Source organism: Engystomops pustulosus, chromosome 7 (genome assembly GCF_040894005.1).
Source record: "Engystomops pustulosus chromosome 7, aEngPut4.maternal, whole genome shotgun sequence".
NCBI lineage: Eukaryota > Metazoa > Chordata > Amphibia > Anura > Leptodactylidae > Engystomops > Engystomops pustulosus.
In genome coordinates, this window is record NC_092417.1 from 84,258,242 (window position 1) to 84,279,199 (window position 20,958).

General features: G+C 40.3%; 1 protein-coding gene across 2 annotated transcripts in view; it reads left to right on the top strand.

Annotated features, from left to right (window-relative positions):
* The first annotated feature begins 9,399 nt into the window (after nucleotides 1–9,399).
* LOC140070528 (puratrophin-1-like) overlaps nucleotides 9,400–20,958 on the top strand; it is a 68,449-nt gene continuing 56,890 nt past the window's right edge. For both annotated transcript variants that reach the window (XM_072117148.1, XM_072117150.1), the window contains exon 1: nucleotides 9,400–9,538. In XM_072117148.1, coding sequence (XP_071973249.1) covers nucleotides 9,536–9,538 — 3 coding nt within the window. In that variant the 5' untranslated portion in view covers nucleotides 9,400–9,535. The remainder of the gene's footprint in view (nucleotides 9,539–20,958) is intronic.

Here is a 20,958-nt window from a genome sequence, read left to right on the forward strand (position 1 = left end):
ATCACCGACACTAGTTTTCAGCTCAATGACCAGACTCGATTTTTCAAATCTGACATGTCTCACGATAATTGGTTATAACTTCGGAACGCTTTAACATATCCTGGTGATTTTGAGAATGTTTTCTCGTGACACATTATACTTCATGATAGTTATAAAATTTAAGTGATAAGTTTTGCGTTTCGTTCTGAAAAAAAGTGAAAATTTGGCAAAAGTTTGTAAAAATTCTTCATTTTCCAAGTTTGAAATGTTCTGGTTTCCAGACAGGAAGTAAAACTACCCAAAAAGTTTGATAATTAACATTTACAGAATATCTGCTTTATGTTGGGATGATATTTTATGCTTCCGGTCATTTTTCTAGGATGTTATGAGGCGCAGAACTTTAGGTGCGATTTTTCTTATTTTCATGAAAATTGCCATAACTCACATTTTGAGGGACAACTCAGCTTTCAAGTGACTTTGAGAGGCCTAAATAATAGTAAAACCTCATAAATTACCCCACTATAGAAAGTTCACCCCTCAACATATGTAAAACAACTTCTATTAAGTCCATTAACCCTTTAAGTGTTTCACATGGGTTAAAAAATATGGACCTGCGATTTAGAAACTATGGAATTTTTTTGGAAATACATTCATTTAGGCCAAAACTGACATTTTCAGAATAAATTAAATGATGAAACGCACTGCAACGCTTGATGCCCAATTCCTCCCGAGTTTACTGATACCCCATATGTGGTGGTAAACGGCTGTACGGGCGCACGGCCGAGTATAGAATGAAAGGAGGCGCCATTCACAGCAGATTTGTATTGTCACATTGTACAACCTATAAATTTTTATTTTTTTTGGTAATGCGATCATATGAGGGCTTATTTTTTATGGGATGAGATACAATGTATAAATAATTTATTTTGGGAGTCTAAAGCTTATTCATGAGATTTTATTAACTATTTCAAGGGGGACACAAACAAAATCATCAATTTTTATTTTGGATTGTGAGCATTTCCCCCCCCCCCCCCCACGCTCACCGTAACGTAAAAATAATATTTTATCTTTATTCTCTGGTTCACTACGATTGCGGTGATACCTCATTTATATAGTTTTTCTTATTTTGCTCAATTTTCCTGAGCAAAACCAATATTGGAGAAAATCGTATTGTTTTTACTATTGACAACTTTTCAGGGCCATAACTTCTGTATTTTTCTGTTGTCAGATCTGGTTGAGGGCTTATTTTTTGCGAAAACAGTTGTTCTTTTCAGTCGTATCATATTAGGGAACGTAACTTTTTTTGATCACTTTTTAGAACATTTTTTGTGATGGTGTTTGATGAAAAATTGTATATTATGGGAAGTTTTTCGAGTTTTTTTTTTACGTAGTTCACCGAGCGGGTTCAATATTGATTTAGATTTATTGTACAGATTAATACGGACGCGGTGATACCTCATTTATATAGTTTTTCTTATTTTGCTCAATTTTCCTGAGCAAAACCAATATTGGAGAAAATCGCATTGTTTTTACTATTGACAACTTTTCAGGGCCATAAATTCTGTATTTTTCTGTTGTCAGATCTGGTTGAGGGCTTATTTTTTGCGAAAACAGTTGTTCTTTTCAGTCGTATCATATTAGGTACCGTAACTTTTTTTGATCACTTTTTAGAACATTTTTTGTGATGGTGTTTGATGAAAAATTGTATATTATGGGAAGTTTTTCGAGTTTTTTTTTTACGTAGTTCACCGAGCGGGTTCAATATTGATTTAGATTTATTGTACAGATTAATACGGACGCGGTGATACCTCATTTATATAGTTTTTCTTATTTTGCTCAATTTTCCTGAGCAAAACCAATATTGGAGAAAATCGCATTGTTTTTACTATTGACAACTTTTCAGGGCCATAAATTCTGTATTTTTCTGTTGTCAGATCTGGTTGAGGGCTTATTTTTTGCGAAAACAGTTGTTCTTTTCAGTCGTATCATATTAGGTACCGTAACTTTTTTTGATCACTTTTTAGAACATTTTTTGTGATGGTGTTTGATGAAAAATTGTATATTATGGGAAGTTTTTCGAGTTTTTTTTTTACGTAGTTCACCGAGCGGGTTCAATATTGATTTAGATTTATTGTACAGATTAATACGGACGCGGTGATACCAAATATGTACGTGTTTTGTGTTTTATATACTTTATTTGCATTTTATGTGTTACTGGGGAGATTATGGGACTTTTATTTTATTTATTTATTTATTTAATTATATTATAAAAAGATTTAATTTTTTTTTTTTTACATTTTCTACTTCTTGGCTTGAATAAGCGATCATCCGATCGCTTATTCAAGCCTTTACACTGCAATACACTTGTATTGCAGTGTATAGTGAAAGTAACTGAGCATGCTGCGCATGCTCAGTTACTTACAGCCGGGTCCGGACCCGGTGAGAAGAGGAGCCGACAGCCCCGGGTCACTCGTCGGAACCCGGGGCAGCGGCAGGAGGGATCGGATCCCCCGGTAAGCACACCGGGGGGGTCCGATCCACGGGGGACACACTTGCACGCCGCGGTCATGCTTGACCGCGGCGTGCAAGGGGTTAAACACCCGGGATCGGAGTTTTTCCGATCCCGGGTGTTAGTGCCGGGTCTGGGCTGTGATATCACAGCCCGACACCGGCACCAGCGAGACCCGGTGTCCCGAAAACTTCTTCTGATGCGCCGCCGTAGAAAGGCGTCGCATCAGAAGAAGTACCCTTAATGACCGACGTAGAATCCCGATAGGGCGGTCATTAAGGGGTTAAAATAGCTCTGTGCACAGCAAGTCCTGGGCTGTCTGGGACTGCAGGAAGATACCTGGAGTCATCTCTGGTGATGGCCTGAGTGCCCACAGAAAGGGCTCCAAGTGCCACCTCTGGCACCAGTGCCATAGGTTAGCCATCACTGACCTAGGGTTAAAGTACCCTAGGGAGTCTGAAAAATAGTAACCTAAAAATTCAAATCACCCCCCTTTCCCTAGAACTGATATAAATATAAATAAATATAAATAAACAGTAAAAATCATAAACACATTAGGTAATGCCGAGTCCGAAAATGCCTGATCTATCAAAATATAATGAAGTTTTTTCACTGCGTATAACCCCGTAACGGAAAATCGCGCCCAAAGTCGAAAATGCCACTTTTTTGCCATTTTACAAAAAATGTAAAATTCGATAAAAAGTGACCAAAAGGTCGTACAGTCCTAAAAATGATAACATTGTAAACGTCATCAAAATCTGCAAAAAACGACAACACGCACAGCCCCAAAATCCCCCCAAAAATGTATGAAAACATTATAAAACCTATATAAATTTGTTATCCCCGTAATCGTACCGACCCAAAGAATAAAGTAGACATGTCATTCGGGGTGTACAATGAAATCCGTAAAATCCAAGCCCACAAGAATACGGCACAAATGCGTTTTTTCACCAATTTCACTGCATTTGGAATTTTTTTCCAGCTCCCCAGTAAAGGGCATGGAATATTAAATACGGAAATTTTGAAGTGTAATGTGTTATGCAGAAAATAAGCCGTAACACAGCAGTGTACATGAAAAAATAAAAAAAAGTTACAGATTTTTGAAGGTGGGGAGTGAAAAATGAAAACGCAAAAACGAAAAAGGGCTGCGGTGTTAAGGGGTTAAGGTATCAAATGGACATGATATTGAGTAAATATTGTTTTTGTAATCTGCAATTGATGTTCCAGGGTGGCCCCTTGTGTGCTTTGGTAAATGTCATCTTTGTTGTATATATTTAAATAAAAATATTTTGAGCTGTATTCAATATTAACTAATTAGTTACCAGCATCATGAATACAACTATATGTTTATTAGGAGCCATGCTCAATCCATGTAATCCCTTGCTATCCCTGATGCTTGTAAGCCTGAAGCCTTCCATATGCTCCATCAATGGAAAAGGATCACTTCAGCACTTGTCAAGAAGCAATTAAAATTTCTTTATTAAAGTCCATTAAATTATCTACAGTTGGATGATACAGACAGATACAAAAAGGGGCCCTTCCAGGTTCTCTGGCTATTACACACCCCTCCAAAGTACTTTTCCACTGCCCCCCATGCTCCCTCGGTACTCCCACTGCCCACTCAGAGCGGGCAACCAGCACAGAGCTGATACTCACTACTGAAGTGTTGGGATCTAGCCAAACTCGGCCACTTAAAGGGGTATCCCCACAAAGACAAGTTTATTAAATGTACACTGGATAACAAGATAACACATTCTCTAATTCACTGTTATTAAAAAATATACAGCATTTCATAGATAGTATACACTATTTCACTTGCCCCTGGTTTCCGGACCTGTAACTTTTGACTTTAGCCCCCGCAGCCATCTTGGTTTTCTGTCTGATGGCCGAGGAGCTGAGATTTCTCTCTCTGCGCTCCCTCTGCAGGGGCTTGTCCCCTTGCATTCCAGGACGGAGCTCTCACTTATTCACAGACACTGACTTCCTGCCAGCATGTACACAGCGTGAGGAGAACTACAAGCTACAGGCACAGCAGATCTATGTGTTGTGGAATAGCAGAGATGTTGGAGTCATTGGGACACATGTATCATAGTTTCATCTCGGCAAATTGTCAAATTTTAGTGACTTTTGCCGTTTTTGCGACTTTTAACTCTGTTCTTTTTCAAGTATGCCTTGTCTGCACCTTTGTGCAGCGTGCCTTATGTATCATTGTTTTCCAGATGTTCAGTGCGACATTTCACTTTTTTTGCGCAAATCTGCACCTGGTCCAGGGCAGGTGTAAAGGAAGTTTTTTTTCCATGGACCAGATTTTAACATGTAAATTGGAATTATTTCACATGCTTTAACTGTTTCACATTTTGCACAGTAACCTCTTTTGTCAAAATTCTTAAATTTTAGCATTTTTTTTATTGGTTACTTCTAAGTCACACGTATCGGTTTAATTGCGTTTTTAATGCATTTTAAAACTAATTACAACAGCTGAGAATAGGTGATTTGCCTTATTTCATTACTGTTAACATTTGCATTTACAAACCGAAAATATAAACGCCAAGTTAACGCATGTGTCAACATTGTGTTTACTATGCGTTTTGTAAATTCAAATGTTAACAGTAATGTAAGGAGGAGAACCTGATCAAAAGGTAGAAGCGGTTTAATACCACAAATTTCTCCTTTCTTTACTGCATAGTGCTGAAGTAGTAGCAGTCATTTCCTTTATGTTCTCATGGGGTAAAGTCACACACACACACACACACACACACACTCTCTCAAAATATTAATAAATATTTAGAAATAAACATTAATATTTCACAATGAAATAAAAAAATCCACCTGCACATGCACAATGAAAAACATCAGCATTGTCAACTTGTTTGCCCAAGACATAATGACAATCACAAAATAGGAAATTCATTCATAATGTTAATTTTTTTATAAAGTTTAGTTAATTTGAAAATAAAAATATATTATTTGCATTACAAGAAAAAACTTTTCCCCCCCACTTTTTGTAACTTTAAAATAAATAAAATGAAACAGTTTAAAAGAGAACCTGTCATCACATTTTTCTCAAATACACCTCTTGACATGTTTCCATAGAGCCATATTTACTAAATTTACCTAAAAATGATTTCCCTCATAGCCACAAAAAAATCAACTATTTTATGTTACCTGGCATTAGTGGGGGCTTGTCCTGCAGAACCAGACACTCCCATCTTCTCCTCCCCATGCCTATGCCTCATCACTATTCAGCACTTCAAGTCATGAGTCCAGGGCGAGGCATCTGATCACGTGAACTCACAGCACGCCTCCATGGTCTTCTATTCCATCCCATACCTCCGTGGAGGCATGTTGTGATTTCATGTGATCAGACACATACATGAGGTAGATGTTAATATTACTGGGTAAAGGACCTTAGATGACATCAACCTGGTCACATGCCATGAAAAGCTAAGTGATGTAAAAGAACTCTCTCCACATTCCAGCAAGACACTGTGTAAAACATTTGACAGTATTTTTCTTACCAATAATAATAAGTAAAAAGAACTGTATATGTCTGGAGTTGAATATTGTCAGACGGTCCCCAAGTACTAGTTCTATATAGCCATTTTTTAAACAAGGGAATAAAAAGCAAAATAAAGAGTTGATCCTTCCACACACATGCATGTAAGTAGGCTTGGTTTACATTTTTTGATCCTGGTGGTAGATTTACTTCAACAGAAAACCCTAAAGCAAGTGTGAACTAAGCCTTAGGTCTGACTTTCACAAAACTTGTTGGCTTCTTAAAGCTCTTTAAATAAACTTTTTTATTAATTTTTGAATATTACATTCTATACGTACTAAAATGAAAGTAACACTGGATTGATGCTAAATTAATAATAGTTTGTGAATTCACCAGCAGAAGAAGAGTGCATTCAGCTTCCAAGTGTACTACAGGATATAACTTTAGATCAGTGCAATGTCTTTCTATGATAGAGGAAATATACTTTCATAATCACATCGCCACATTTCATCCATGCCAGGCACATAAGAGGTTAAAAGGATGTAGACTTGACTAAATTGCCAACTCTGTGGGCACAGCAGGCCAGCCATTGAGATATACTGGGAATCCAAGCCTCTAATCCACCTTTCTACCCTTAGAAGGTAAACAGTCTATTAAGCCGCTGAGATATGAATGGGTTTTTGTTCCTTGTATAAATGTGTTGGTTGGAAACTATGGTGAAGATTGTTTATCTGCCCGGGTTAGTGCAGGTAACCTCTCAGGGCCATTATGTAGCTAGAAAATCAAATCAAATATTAAAATAACAATCCTATTGGAGGCCTGTGAATAAGGGCTAAGGCATAGTTATTTCAAGTACCGGTTATGTGATCATAAGGTTGGACAGACTATGAGTCACTGTGGTTTCCTGATCTGTTACTCTCATGCAGACTCTATTATAAGGTAAAATCCCAGATTGTTATGTAGGAACTATCCCTGACAACACTTATCTCCTTGGAGGAGATATAAGTCAGCGTACCCTATAGACCTCTTTCTGAACTTTTCATTATTAAGAGTATGTACAGCTTTATAATTAACACTTAATCTACATAAAATTGTAATTCTCATGTAAAATGCACTGCACTGCTTGTCCTATAACTCCAGAGCTGCATGCAAAAATCCTTATTGATTATACATTCAGTAAACTGGGGAAAGACATAACCATTTAATATTTGTATCTATAATGCAAACAGAGGTATTCCTAGATCATATTATTATACATTTCCTGGCCTAAAGATGACATCTACTGGATTTATATAGTCTACAGAATTGTATGATGTAAGTACTCAACCAAATAAATAATTTGACCTCATTAGCGAGTGCAGTTGTATAGTATAACGCAGGATGTAACTCAGTAGCAGCTAGGATAAGTTATGTACTGTATCTATACATAAACTCCATCAGCAGAATAGTGTGTGCAGCTCTGCTGAATAAAACAGGATCAGACCCTGGATCAGTTCAAGTACAGGCGGTCCCCTACTTAAGAACACTCGACTTACATACGACCCCTAGTTACAAACGAACCTCTGGATATTGGTAATTTATTGTACTTTAGCCCTAGGCTACAATGATCAGCTGTAACAGTTATCACAGGTGTCTGTAATGAAGCTTTAGTGTTAATATTGATTCTTATGACAACCCAACATTTTTAAAATGCAATTGTCACAGACACCAAAAAAGCTCTGGCTGGGATTACAATGATAAAATATACAGTTCCGACTTACATACAAACTCAACTTAAGAACAAACCTACAGACCCTATCTTGTATGTAACCCGGGGACTGCCTGTATCAGTAAAATAAATAATGTATATACACATTGATTAAAAACTTTACGTATAGATTCCTTCTATATAAATAAACCAGCAAGTATTCTCATGATTAGCTATTGTCTTGAATGGAAAAAAATAAAAGCTATTCACTAGTGATTTATATGGACAATCCAATGTGTGTTTGGTTTCCTGTTCACCCCCACCCTGGATGCTGTATATTCAGTGATGACATCATCCTTATCACCACAGGAGCTTTCCTTTCGGGAAGTTGTCATTAATACATTGTTGTCCGATTGCCAAATTATATTTGTCGCCCTCCCTTTCTTTGTATTGAGCTGGCATTGGAGTGTTATGTTGTCATGGGATTGCAACAAATTTTAATGGTTCGTAGTCTATTTGGCTTGAAAAACTAGGAGATAACCAATATAATCTCCACTACAGCCAACATTCTCAGACTCCTGAATTAAATTAGTCTGCAGGGGTGTGTGGGCAACTTTATTACTAGGCAGCTTTACAGTTCAGGAGTTTTTCATATGATTTATTATTATTTTGATGCATTTGAATATTTTCAGAAAACCTGCCACATATTTGTTGTTTGCCACGTTTGGTAAAAATCCAATGTCTAACTCCAATTCATATAGATAATTTGAAGTAACAATTTTTTTTGATGGTCTGACTAATGGCGGATTATAGTATTATATTATAATCAAGGTTCCCAGGAGCCCATGGCTGACCAAACCACCCACCATGCTGAAAAATGCTTGGTACTGGTATAGTATCTTTACTGTATGTTTGCTCTGGCATATCTATGTAGTAAGCATGGTTCTGGTACTGTATCTATATAGATGGCTGTGGTACAATATTTATGTAGTACGTTTGGTTCTAGCACTGTTTCTAGTTAGAAAGGTTATCCAGCTGTATCTGTGTATTAATATTCGTTATGTTTAGATATCAATGGAATTATCTTGGTTCTGGCACTGCATCTATGCAGTGATCTTGGTTCTGTTGCTGTATCCAAGTCGTAGAATGGGTTTTGGCACTTTTCCCATGTATTGCTTATAGTTATGTTATAGGTTCCATGCAAATATTTTGTTATATTACTGTTATTATTCACTAAATGTCATCTAAATGATCATCTTAAAGCTCTAGACGGGACGGGTGTTACAATTTCTATATGTGTCACTGTGGTACCAGCACTGGTCCCCAATGAATGACCTATGGATATGGTAGGTCATATCTACCTGTCCTGGTCACACCTTTTAAAGTTTTCGTGACAGTTTTTCGATGTAAAAAACAAGTTTTCATGATCAATAAACCTTTTAAGCCGTTTATTTTACTTTGTATAAAGCAGCGAGGTCACCAAGGAACTGCAAACCTAAGATCCTTTGTAAGGCTGGACAAGTAACCAATGTATTTGCTGGGACAGGATTTCCATTCTCAGGAAAATACTACATTTAATACCTGTTGTACATTACAGCTCCCAGCATATGGTGACGCTCTACAGGATTGGGGCTGGAATTTTGCAGCCATTGCACTTTCCTTTGTCCTCTTCTATAACCGCTCGAAGATACCTGTAGCTGTCCCTCTGTATTCTAGGATAGGGTCTGCCCTCGCACCCCACCTTGTGGCGGCTCTTCGTAATACACGGGAGGGGGCGGGGCGGCCCGAGTGCCGCTCTGGGGCTCCCACTAGTCCCGAACATGGCAGCAGCGAGGTGAGCGGAGGAGAGAGCGGCACCGGAGATATGGTGAGGAGCGGGGCTCCGGGGCTACCTGTCCTGTGTGAGGGAGACGTGCACGTCCTGTGGTGACACGGCCTGCTATCACCTGTCCGTCCCCGCCTGGAACTTGTAGCGGGATGTGCACGGAGGAGAGGCTGGGACCGTGTTGGGTTACTTTCTGTGCGTGTCGTGCGTGTGGCTTTTTGCGACTTTCCTTGCCACTTTTGTTTGCGATTTCTCTTATCTAATGTATTATTATAGTAGTGTCCTGTGATCTTACCTGTCTTTTATGTCTATGTGTGTGACATTGTGTCACTCTATATTACACAGTGTGACCTCTTACACGTTGTGTCTGTCTGTGTTGTGACACAGTGTTACCTGTAACATATAGTGTCTGTCTCTCTTGTGTGATGTGACAAATTTTACAGTGTGGCCTGCTACATGTTGTGTCTGTCCTGTGTGGCGTCTGTGGTGTCTATGTTGTGACATAGTGTTACTTGTTACATGTTGTGTCTTTATGTCCTTTGTGGTGTCTATGTTGGGACCCAATTACCTGTTGTGCTTGTTCTGTATGTTGTCTATGTTGTGACACAGAGTTACCAGTTGCACATTCTGTCTGTATCTCCTGTGTGATGGGACATATTTTACAGTGTGGCCTATTATATGTTGTGTCTGTATCTCCTGTGTGTTGTCTGTGATGTCTATGTTGTGACACAGTGTTACCTGTTACATATGTTGTGTCTGTATCTCCTGTGTGTTGTGTCTGTCTTGTATGTTGTCTATGTTGTGACACAGAGTTACCGGTTGCATATTCTGTATCTCCTGTGTGATGTGACATATTTTACAGTGTGGCCTGTTATATGTTGTGTCTGTCCTGTGTGTTGTCTGTGGTGTCTATGTTGTGACACAGAGTCACTTGTTACATGTGTTGTGTCTGTATCTCCTGTGTGTTGTGTCTGTCTTGTATGTTGTCTGTGGTGTCTATGTTGTGACACAGTGTTACCTGTTACATATGTTGTGTCTGTCTTGTATGTTGTCTGTGATGTCTATGTTGTGACACAGTGTTACCTGTTACATATGTTGTGTCTGTCTTGTATGTTGTCTGTGGTGTCTATGTTGTGACACAGTGTTACCTGTTACATATGTTGTGTCTGTCTTGTATGTTGTCTGTGATGTCTATGTTGTGACACAGTGTTACCTGTTACAAAGTGGGGCACATTTACCAAGCGCTTTGCGCCATACTTTTGTCGAACCGTGTACATTTTTCTAGGCTTAAACAGCTTGCAAAGGTATATAAAGAAGTGTTTGTGCAGCTATTGTGTCACACGCGACTGTTTTGTGGCGCAGCTGCGCTGACTTCCATGTGACACAAATTAGGGGGCGTGCTGTTGGTCAGTCCAACTGATTTGTATATGTTAAAGGTGCACCACAAAAAAAGATGGTGAACTTTTTTGGGGCCATTGCAGGGAAGTGACACATTCATCATTTCTGGCGCACAATCTTAGTGTATTGGCGCAGCCAGCATTATACACGTAAATAGCACTTTAAGTGAACGTGCCCAGTTGTGTCTATATCTCCTGTGTGACATATTTTACTGCATGGCCTGTTACATGTCTGTCCTGTGTGTTGTCTATGTTGTGACAAAATGTTACCCGTTACATATGGTTTCTGTATCTGCCCTGTGTTGTCGCATATTTTAAAGTGTGACTTGTTATCTGTTGTCTGTGTTGTGACAGTGTGGCCTGTTATTTTTTGTTGTTTTGTAGCACGTCACAGATTATCTTTGTGGTTGGGAATTGTCCATTGTATCAGTACCATCTTGTGTGAAGTTTAGGTGAGGTGTATGTATTGTGATGTTTGTCTCTGTGGCACATGTATGACACTGGTGGTATATTGTCTTTTGTGTTGCACCTTTGTGTACTTTGCACCACCCTCCAGTGTGGCTTGTTATGTGTTACATTTGGGCAAGTTATGTTTATCCTTGATCTGTGTTAGGTGTATGGCATTTGTGGTAAATTGTGTTGGGGTAGGTGCGACTTATTTGTACATTATGTGTAATTTTTTTAATCATGTGTGTAGTGCCTTTGCACCTCTACAGTGCATTCTGTTGCTCATCTTCAGGATTGCTCTGTAGAGTACTGTTATGGTGAATTATGAGGAGATGTTGATCTCATAGGACAGTGATGGCAAACCTTTTAGAGACCGAGTGCCCAAACTACTTCAAAGACGCACTTATTTATCACAAAGTGCCAACACTGAAATGTAATGTGTGATTTATACTCCCTTCTCTGTCACAGTTTTCATTGATACCAGCCCCTGAGGACACCAATAAAGCAGAAAATAGTCCCAGGTAGAGCTGTCACTTTAAAATAGCTCTGTGCACAGCAAGTCCTGGGCTGTCTGGGATTGCAGGAAGATACCTGGAGCCATCTCTGGTGATGGCCTGAGTGCCCACAGAAAGAGCTCCGAGTGCCACCTCCGGCACCCGTGCCATAGGTTCGCCATCACTGTCATAGGAGATCAGTAGCATCATCTAGGAAGAACATATGTATGTTATAACTGGGATGCAAGAAAATGTATCCAGTCCTGCTATAACCCTCCAGACACTTAACAATTGGTGATATGCAGAGTTGCATAGGTACCACTGTATGAGCACCAGATTGTACAGGTATTATGGGTACACATATGTGATGATAATACAAATTACTGTTCCTAGGTATCACATGTATACTCGGCAGACACATCCACAGTGAGATAATGTAGAATAAAACAGAGGGCACAAGATCCCGTCGGTAGAATCGGACACAGACTTTGAATCCTACCGTGGGAAGAACTGTGTTCTGCTCCTAATTCCCAGAGAGGAAAGAAACATGTTTAATTTGGGCAGGTGCCAGTTTCGAATAAGCTGAGACTGGTGACCCAGAGTCTCTAATGTGCTGGATGTATTGCTGCACCTTGTATCTTGGTTCAGAGAGTTACTGGACAGCAATACAGCCTTGGATACAGACATTGTAGTAGAGGGACAGAACATATAGCAGGTGCTTCTGTTATTTGCATTGCCAGCCTCCTAAGATGACAACTTCCCTGTGTAGACACATCTGTGCGCTGAATAAAAGCGGAAATCATTTGCATGTGTATCTCCAGCATATAGCTGAATGGAAAGATCTTTAAATCGGTGCATCTGCCCTGATAACACAGTAGAAGCGAACTTGTATATCATTTACAGACAATTAGTACGTATTTGCTTTACTAAACATGGTCCTGGAAGGGGGATTTGAGACTACCTACCACTACCATACAATCCCAATTGTGAGGTAAGGCTAGTCCGAATCTATATTGAGTGTTAAAGGGAAACTGTCACCGGAACACTGTTTTAAGGTTCTCCCACGTGCCCACAGTCAATACCAAGCAAACCAGTTTTCATCAGATTTCTGGCTTGTTTCTTTCAAACAATAACTTTTATAAAACTTTACCTAGCTCCCTGCCTAGTCGCCCCCTGGGCGTAGTCATTGTTTCTCAAAGGTCCCTTTCACACTTGCGTTTTTCACACGCGTGTTCTTGATGCGCAGAACTTGCATTGCACTCTGACCCATTGTAATCGATGGGCTTTGGTCAGATTTGCTTTTTTGTTTTTTTTTCACGCACGCACAGGTTTTATTAACGCGCATTTAAAACTCAGCATGCTCTACTTTTGCAAGTCACGCGCATACAAAAATGCACCATACAAGTCTATGGAGACTCATCAAAAACGCATTGCACTCTAAGACACATGCAAGTGCAATGCGTTTTTCACACATCAATTGCCATAGAAAAGATAGAGCTCAGCCCTGAGTCTTTTTCATGCGCGTTATCTGCGCGTGAAAAACGCATTGAAATTGCATTGAAAAAGTGTGAAAAACTAAGACACTGAACTGATTGCACTATGAAAAATGTCAGTTTTTCACTGACCAAACGCTGATCACGCCCTGATCAGACTCTGACGTGATCTGCAATGCAAGTGTGGAAGTGGCGTAAGTACCCCTCCACAAACAGCTCGTCCTCCTCGATTATAAATTAAAAATCCCTCCGCTACATTGCTTCTTGCTCCGCCTCCCTGCATATTCTTGCAGACCTGTTCATTCAATTCGTTGAGCACAGGGTTGCGGCGGCTAAGCAACGCCCAGCGGAGTTTGCATACCTGCATCCGCTTCACTGACTACCAACCCTGTGCTGAACCCGGCGCATAAGAGATAGTGTCCGCGATCTGATGCGGACAGAGTAAGCGCTCAAATGGCTTGCTCGGTCTGCGAGAGTATGCAGGGAGGCGGAGACAGGAAGGAATGCAGTGGAGTTAGTGGGGGCGGGGGTTAATTCAAAATCAAGGAGGACGAGTTGTTTGTATCCTCTAATGATCAGGGGGTAATATACGGAGATTCAGAGCTGCAGTCACACTCACTATTCTTCTGGTGGAGTCATCATGTTTATTATTGTGCAAGAATTTGATGTGCAGACATAGAGCAGGCAGTCTTAATAATGGCACATTTATCACGTTTAGCTCTAACTGTATGATACACTTGGTTTAAACTTGCATAATAATGTCTGTAGATACCCCATGTACTGGATGGTTTTCTTTGTTTAGTTGGTGAACTGTAACAGGTTGGCTGACTTCAGTGACTTATCATTTATGGCACATTTATTTTAATTTTCACTATTCTAAAACAATGTGATATTATGGGTAAGAAATAAATATTTTGCCGCATTCAATGGCAAGGTATGTAAATCTACCATAAGCCCCTTGAACATTTTTTTGGTCATGAGATAGTGGTACCATAATGTTTTCGGCTAGTACATGGCCCCATTCACTTTAACGGGAAATACAGTCAGTCATGTGATTTTCATATGCGAGCCACAAAACATAGACCATGTCCTGTCTTTGGACCGATTTGCGGTGCGGCTGCTCAGCTTCTTATGGACAGGATCGGGGTGAGGAGCGCTCGACCCCCCTCTAACACTTGACACGTCTGGAATCCGGCCTAGTGTTCCTTGAGCCTTACTTTGTACGTACATAATAATGAAAATATAGCATTATATTCAGCAGTGCTTTAAAGATCGTGAGGTACTGGTATATATACATACTTTCCTAGACTAGCCCATAACTGTCTGGGAGAAGTTTTCATTTGTGCATTACTTGGGGTCCATTCTGTTAAAATAAAGGGTGGCCATTGTGGAGTTAGATCCTCTCCTTAACCACTTCCTGACCTTCCACTGACAATGTAGACCAAAATATGTAAGGACTTACGATCACATTCTTGAAAGTAAGGGCTCTTTCAGGGTGCAGTCACACATACTGCTATCTTACAGGGGTGGGCTTCAGCCTGATCGCATTTCTATGGAAACGCAATTGATTGGTAACCAAAACCCGGTGTCTTGCATCGTTTTAATGCAATGATTTAAACGCATGAATGAGGCCCCTCATCCATGAATTACCAAACCATTCTTTTCTAAGGGCGCTTTCACATTTTTGTTGTTTTCACTGACCTGTGGAAAAATTTTAGAACTGTAAAATTTCTAGAATTCCTTTTTTTTCAAGCATGCGCATCATGGAAGGCTTTGGGTCCACAAAAATATAATGACCGATCCTTGTTTTGTTAGGTTTTATAACCAGTGTTAAACCTTAATTTTTCTCTGCAGGTGCAAAAAAAAACAGATGTGCTAATAAACAGATGCAGACAAAAAAAAAATTAAAGAAAAATGGAAACTTAATAGAATGGCCATTCCATTGTGAATCCGCAATTAGACTAGGCAGTAGTAGAAATGTAATAGTCCCCGCCCCCCCTATGATTTTAATCTCTTTTTCAACCTATAAAAGAGGGAATACAATAATAGTTTAAAAAATGCTAAATTAGAAACTCAAAAAGTTTTTTAAAAAAATAGACATTAAGTATTGCTATGGGAGCGGTGCCCGTCACATATTGATCTCATATCCTAAAGATATGTAAAACAGTTTAGAAATCACTGAGAAAATACAGTGATTATATGTACTTTATCCAATGAACTCTAGTGCTATGTAAAACACAAACACATCTATGTGTTCGCAGGAAGGGTGATGCGGGTCAGTGGTTATCACATCCATGACTGGGTATTTTTAGGTGGACTATAGAAGTGCTTTTAACTAATGTTTCAGGTCTAAATATATACGTACGGCTATTTTCAAAATAGCTTTCAGAGAGACTCCAGGATGGTAAACTTGTCTGGAACTTCAGCTCTTTAGCCGTGTACTGGTCACAGCTTATAGGATAGTGATGTTCTGTAGGTGTTGCTCATACCCAGTAGATGAGAACAATCAGATCTTGCAGTAGAGGAAAAGCAAAAAAATAGCTGGAACTCACCAATTTAAAAGTTAAAGGGGTAGATCTATATATGTGTCAGTCTTTAGACCAGTGCAGTGTAGAACTAGACAGTTCAGCTTATACTGCGTCAGATTAATAATTGTGTGTGATGCTGGATGATTAATCTTGTATAGTATATCACAGGTTAGTCATACTTGGACCTCCTGCCACAGTCCCTTTTCAGACAGGTGGGAAAACTGCCCAAGGGTGCGGTCACTTTTTAAAAACGCAACACAAAGGCCGGGGAACCATGGATGCGATCGGGCCAAACCCCAACCTTTTGAAGCGTTGTGTGTGACTGCACCCTGAGAAGTACCCATTATGCAATTAATGAAGCATAGTAAATGCTCAACATTCTGTGATATTATCAGTGGAATGTGTAGATTTCCTTTAAGCCATGGAAAATAACATTTGTAGGCCAGACCACCTGGGTGCCCTTGTAGCTGCTATCATTTTGGGTACTCCATTTGTGCTGCTGGAAAGCAACCAACCAACCTAACCAGAAGTGACCATATGACTCATTTTGGGAAAAGTGTCATTCTCCATATCTGTGTATATAGACCTTGTATGTTATGGCTTGTACAGCGCCGCCCTTCCCAAACCTTTGATGCATTATGAGCTTTAAATCTCATTATTGTTTGCGCCCTTTTTAAAGGACAGCAAACTCACTCAGTCACTATGAGTTACTGGGTAGCACTTCTGGTGATTAATAAAGTGGAATACTAACACCTCCTGTGTCATTGGAGTGTTGCCATATTATTTTGTTTGTAATCCATGGTGTAAAACATTCCAGAATTAGAAAGTGGCATATTTTTCATTTAATACACGAAAGCCATGAGGAGTTATGTAATTCTAACAACTTTTACTTGGATCCTTACAACAGCACTGTACAGGCTGTACTAGGCACGTGAATAGAAGAATCATATTCTATAGCCTAGATCAAGGATGTGTATATAAATCATCACTGCTGTGGTGGTATTAGGTATAGAGTCATCATTGCAGTCTCATCAGCACATGCTGATCAATTGTCAATCCACTAGGAACCAACCATCAGTGGAATGGGTGCCCCATTGCCCCTAATGAATGGAACAGCAGGTAGTCAAGGGGTTAGAAAAAAACACTGGTCACAGAGCTGTGCTGCAATACTGGTACATAACAATATTAGGCATTGAGAGTAAACTATTACTGATGGACCACTTTACTTTTTGATTTGTTAAATAGTCCAAATAGTCTCCAGCTATTTGGAGACTACAACTTCCACCAAATATCTATCTATCTCCAGGCTTATATGTCCAAGTGCTAAAGTCACCCACCTGGTATTAGATCACTAGTTACATACAGTATAAGGGTGAGGACACACGTGGCGTTTTTGGGCCGTTTTTACTAAGTGCGTTTTCAGATCGTTAAAAAACGCATCCGTTTTTTAAAAACGCATGCGTTAAAAAACGCATCAGTTTTCAAAAAACGCATGCGTTTTTAACGCTCTGAAAACGCACTTAGTAAAAACGGCCCAAAAACGCCATGTGTGTCTTCACCCTCAGGGTGCAGCCACACGTCCAGTTTATCAAATGCAGTTTTTGAAGCCAAAAGCAGGTGTGGATGAAAATGGGACATATCATTACAAACATATCTGTTTTCACTCCACTACTGGTTTGGTCATCAAAAACTGCACCTGAAAAACTGAAGGTGTGGACGCACCCTAGCGCAAAGGGGACGGGGCTTGGGTTATCAATCGCATGCATTTCCCGGAACGTGACGCTAGCGGAACATGTGAACGCGCCCTCAGGCTGCAGTTACACATTCCACTAGCGTTGTTTTTCCTAAGGCCGCGGTCACACGTACCGCTAAGCGTCCGTCAAAACGCGATGCTAGCGCACAGGGGGAGGTCCTCGGCCCGAATGCACATGCGTTTCCAGGGAAACGCATACGATTGTTAAGCCGATCGCATGCGTTTCTCTGGAAACGCATGTGCGTTCGGGCCGAGGACCTCCCCCTGTGCGCTAGCGTCGCGTTATGAACGGACGTCTGGCGGTACGTGTGACCGCGGCCTAAAGCAACACTAGAGCACGGGGTAGCTCTCAGCATATTGCTTATGCTGTTCCAATGAAACACATGTAAGGCCGTGGTCATACGTTCCAATAAGCGTCCGTTCATAACGTGGCGCTAGCGCACAGGGGGCAGTCCTCGGCTCGAACGCACAGGCATTTTCAGGGAAACACATGCGATTGATGAGCATGGAAAATGCCTGTGCGTTCGGACCGCCCCCTGTGCGCTAGCGCCACGTTATGAACGGATGCCTAGTGGAACATGTGCGATCAGACCAGGCCCTCCTCCCCAATACATAAATGTTGTTAAGATGGCACTGTCTAGGGCTGCAGTCACAGGGGTGTGGGATTGTGAAGCTTACTGGATGCAATCATGTATGAAGCTGTAAGAGAAACACAGAAGGAAAAGTCCAAAATACAATCTGATGGCAAATTACGGGAATTCTATTTGTAGCAAGTAACGCATGTTGACTAAAAGGTCTGTGCAGAACTCCATAATGTTCTGTTTGTCTGCAGGGCAGTGTCTTGTTGACGCTCAGCACATCCTGTATAATTAATACAGCGGTAATATATTTCTACAAAATCGCCCCAAGTCATTGGGAACCTCACATGTCTGTTATGGCAAAAAGCACTGAAGAATCCTATGCAGTCCTTACTTGTACTCCTCTTGAGTATAATACACTTCTGCTAGTTGTTAATGGAACCTGTCAGCAAGCTTATTGTCAGGCACCCTCTGAACAACACATGGCCGCTTTCTACCAAAAATAGTGCCATACCTGACCATGGTTTGTGCTGGTATGGCAACTAAGCTGTATAGGACCTGCACATGACATGGACATTTGGTATTTTTTATGGCTAGCACACGTCCTCATTTATGCACAAGGCTATGGGGAGATTCCCATGTGGAGTTTTTGTAATTTTTTTAAACACATCCAAAACGTATGTGGGAGGGGGTTTGGCGAAAAAGCATGTTGGTTTCCAATGAAACTTCTCACCCCATTTTGGATGTGTTTAAAAATGTAACAAAAATGCCACATGGGAATCCGCCCTCCAGATTTCCAGCCCCATGAATAATGCATACTTTTTCAAACGCATCATAACAGCTGCGAAGAGGGGATGACATGACTGTCAACATTGTGTTTACAAAATGTATATGTTAACACACATGTAAGCATCAACTTAACACATGCACACATCGCGTTAATGCATGCAATTTGAGGGTATGGTCACACATACAGCTAGCCCTAAGTGCAATAGGTTCCTCAACCTAATCTCATTTGCGTTTTCAGTGAAACTTACCAATCGTGTGCATTTTACTTCAAATACTAATGCGTTCAGGCGGAGGCCAACCATTGCGCTAGTCTTGCATTTGTAAACACAGCGGTATTGGTATGTGTGACTGTACCCATGAGGGTGATGGCACACGTGGCGTTCTGAACGCGTTTTTGGCCTGTTTTTAAGCAGTGCGTTAAAAATAGTGTTTAATTTAATTGGTAAAACCTGTCAAAAACGGATGCGTTTGTAACATTTGTAACATTTGTAAATGCAAATGTTAATAGTATTGTAGTTAGGAAAATCACCTCTTCTAAGTTAGGTGGCACACGTGGTGTTTTGTGTGCGTTTTTGGCCCGTTTTTAAGCAGTCTGTAAAAAAAAACGCATGCGTTTTTAACAGCTTTGACCAATAAATGAAACTGGTCAAAACGCGTTCAAAACGCCACGTGTGCCATCACCCTAAGGGTGAAGACACACATGGCGTTTTTAGGCCGTTTTTGGGCCGTTTTTAGTTAGTGCGTTTTCAGATAGTTAAAAACGCATGCGTTAAAAAACGCATCCGTTTTTTGAAAACGCATGCGTTTTTGTCCGTTTTTCATTGCGCAATTTCGGAAAAACGGACAAAAACGCATGCGTTTTCAAAAAACGCATGCGTTTTTTAAAAACGGATGCGTTTTTTAACGCATGCGTTTTTAACGATCTGAAAACGCACTTAGTAAAAACGGCCCAAAAACGGCCCAAAAACGCCATGTGTGTCTTCACCCTAAGCTGTTGTAATGCGTTTCAAAACACAATTAAAAACGCAACCAAAAGGCACCGTGTGACCGTGCAGCTGATGAGAGGTAATTTGCCTAATTACATTACCATTTATGTTTGTTAACATTAACAGAACGCATGCGTTAACGCGTTGTTGACGTGTGCGGTACATTGTGTTTACGATGCGTTTTGTAAATGGAAATGTTAACAGTGATGTCATTAGGAAAATCACCTCTCCTCAGCTGTTGTATATGCGTTTTAAACGCAATGAAAACCAAGGTCAAAACGCAACGTGTGAACGCGCCCTGAGTAATCCATTGTCTTCAATGTGCATGGTTTAATACTACTAATGCAAACCCAGCAGCTGTATGCCAAAGATGTATAAGAAGAAAGATTCAGGAAAACATTACTAGAACAGACACACTGGGAAAATCTGTCTTTCGTTATGATATTTTCTATGTATTTTGGATTTGGTAAAAATTTGATTGCAGCCAATAGGATCTAGGTGCGGCTGGCGTGGGCGAAGTGGCTATGGATGAGAGCGCTGAGTTTGCGTTTTAGAGTCCTCGCTGCCTTTTATATCCCACACTTCAGATTTTGGAACTGAGAAGAGAGAAATATCCATGTTCTGACATCCCATTGTCTGCACCCTGCTAGATCTGATGGCTCTGCACATTGTTCTGCTGAGTGCTTCTAGATTAACCCTCTATTCCCTGGAAACAGCTGTGTGGCATTTACACACTGCAATGAGTAATGGAAAGTAGCTGGTCCTCCCCATTCACACAGACTTAATTACCACTGAATATATGTATATTGCTGAAAACTTGCATAATATCAGTGCAGTGCAGCATTCTTAAGTGAATTGCAGACAACACATCCACAATATTAGGATTATGTGGCAGCTGTGAGGAATTTATTGCTGCATTATCTGCAAGGAGAAGGCGATTAACTCACTGCAGTTATGTGCCGTGTCTTTCATACACAAAGGAGTCCTCTGATAAAAG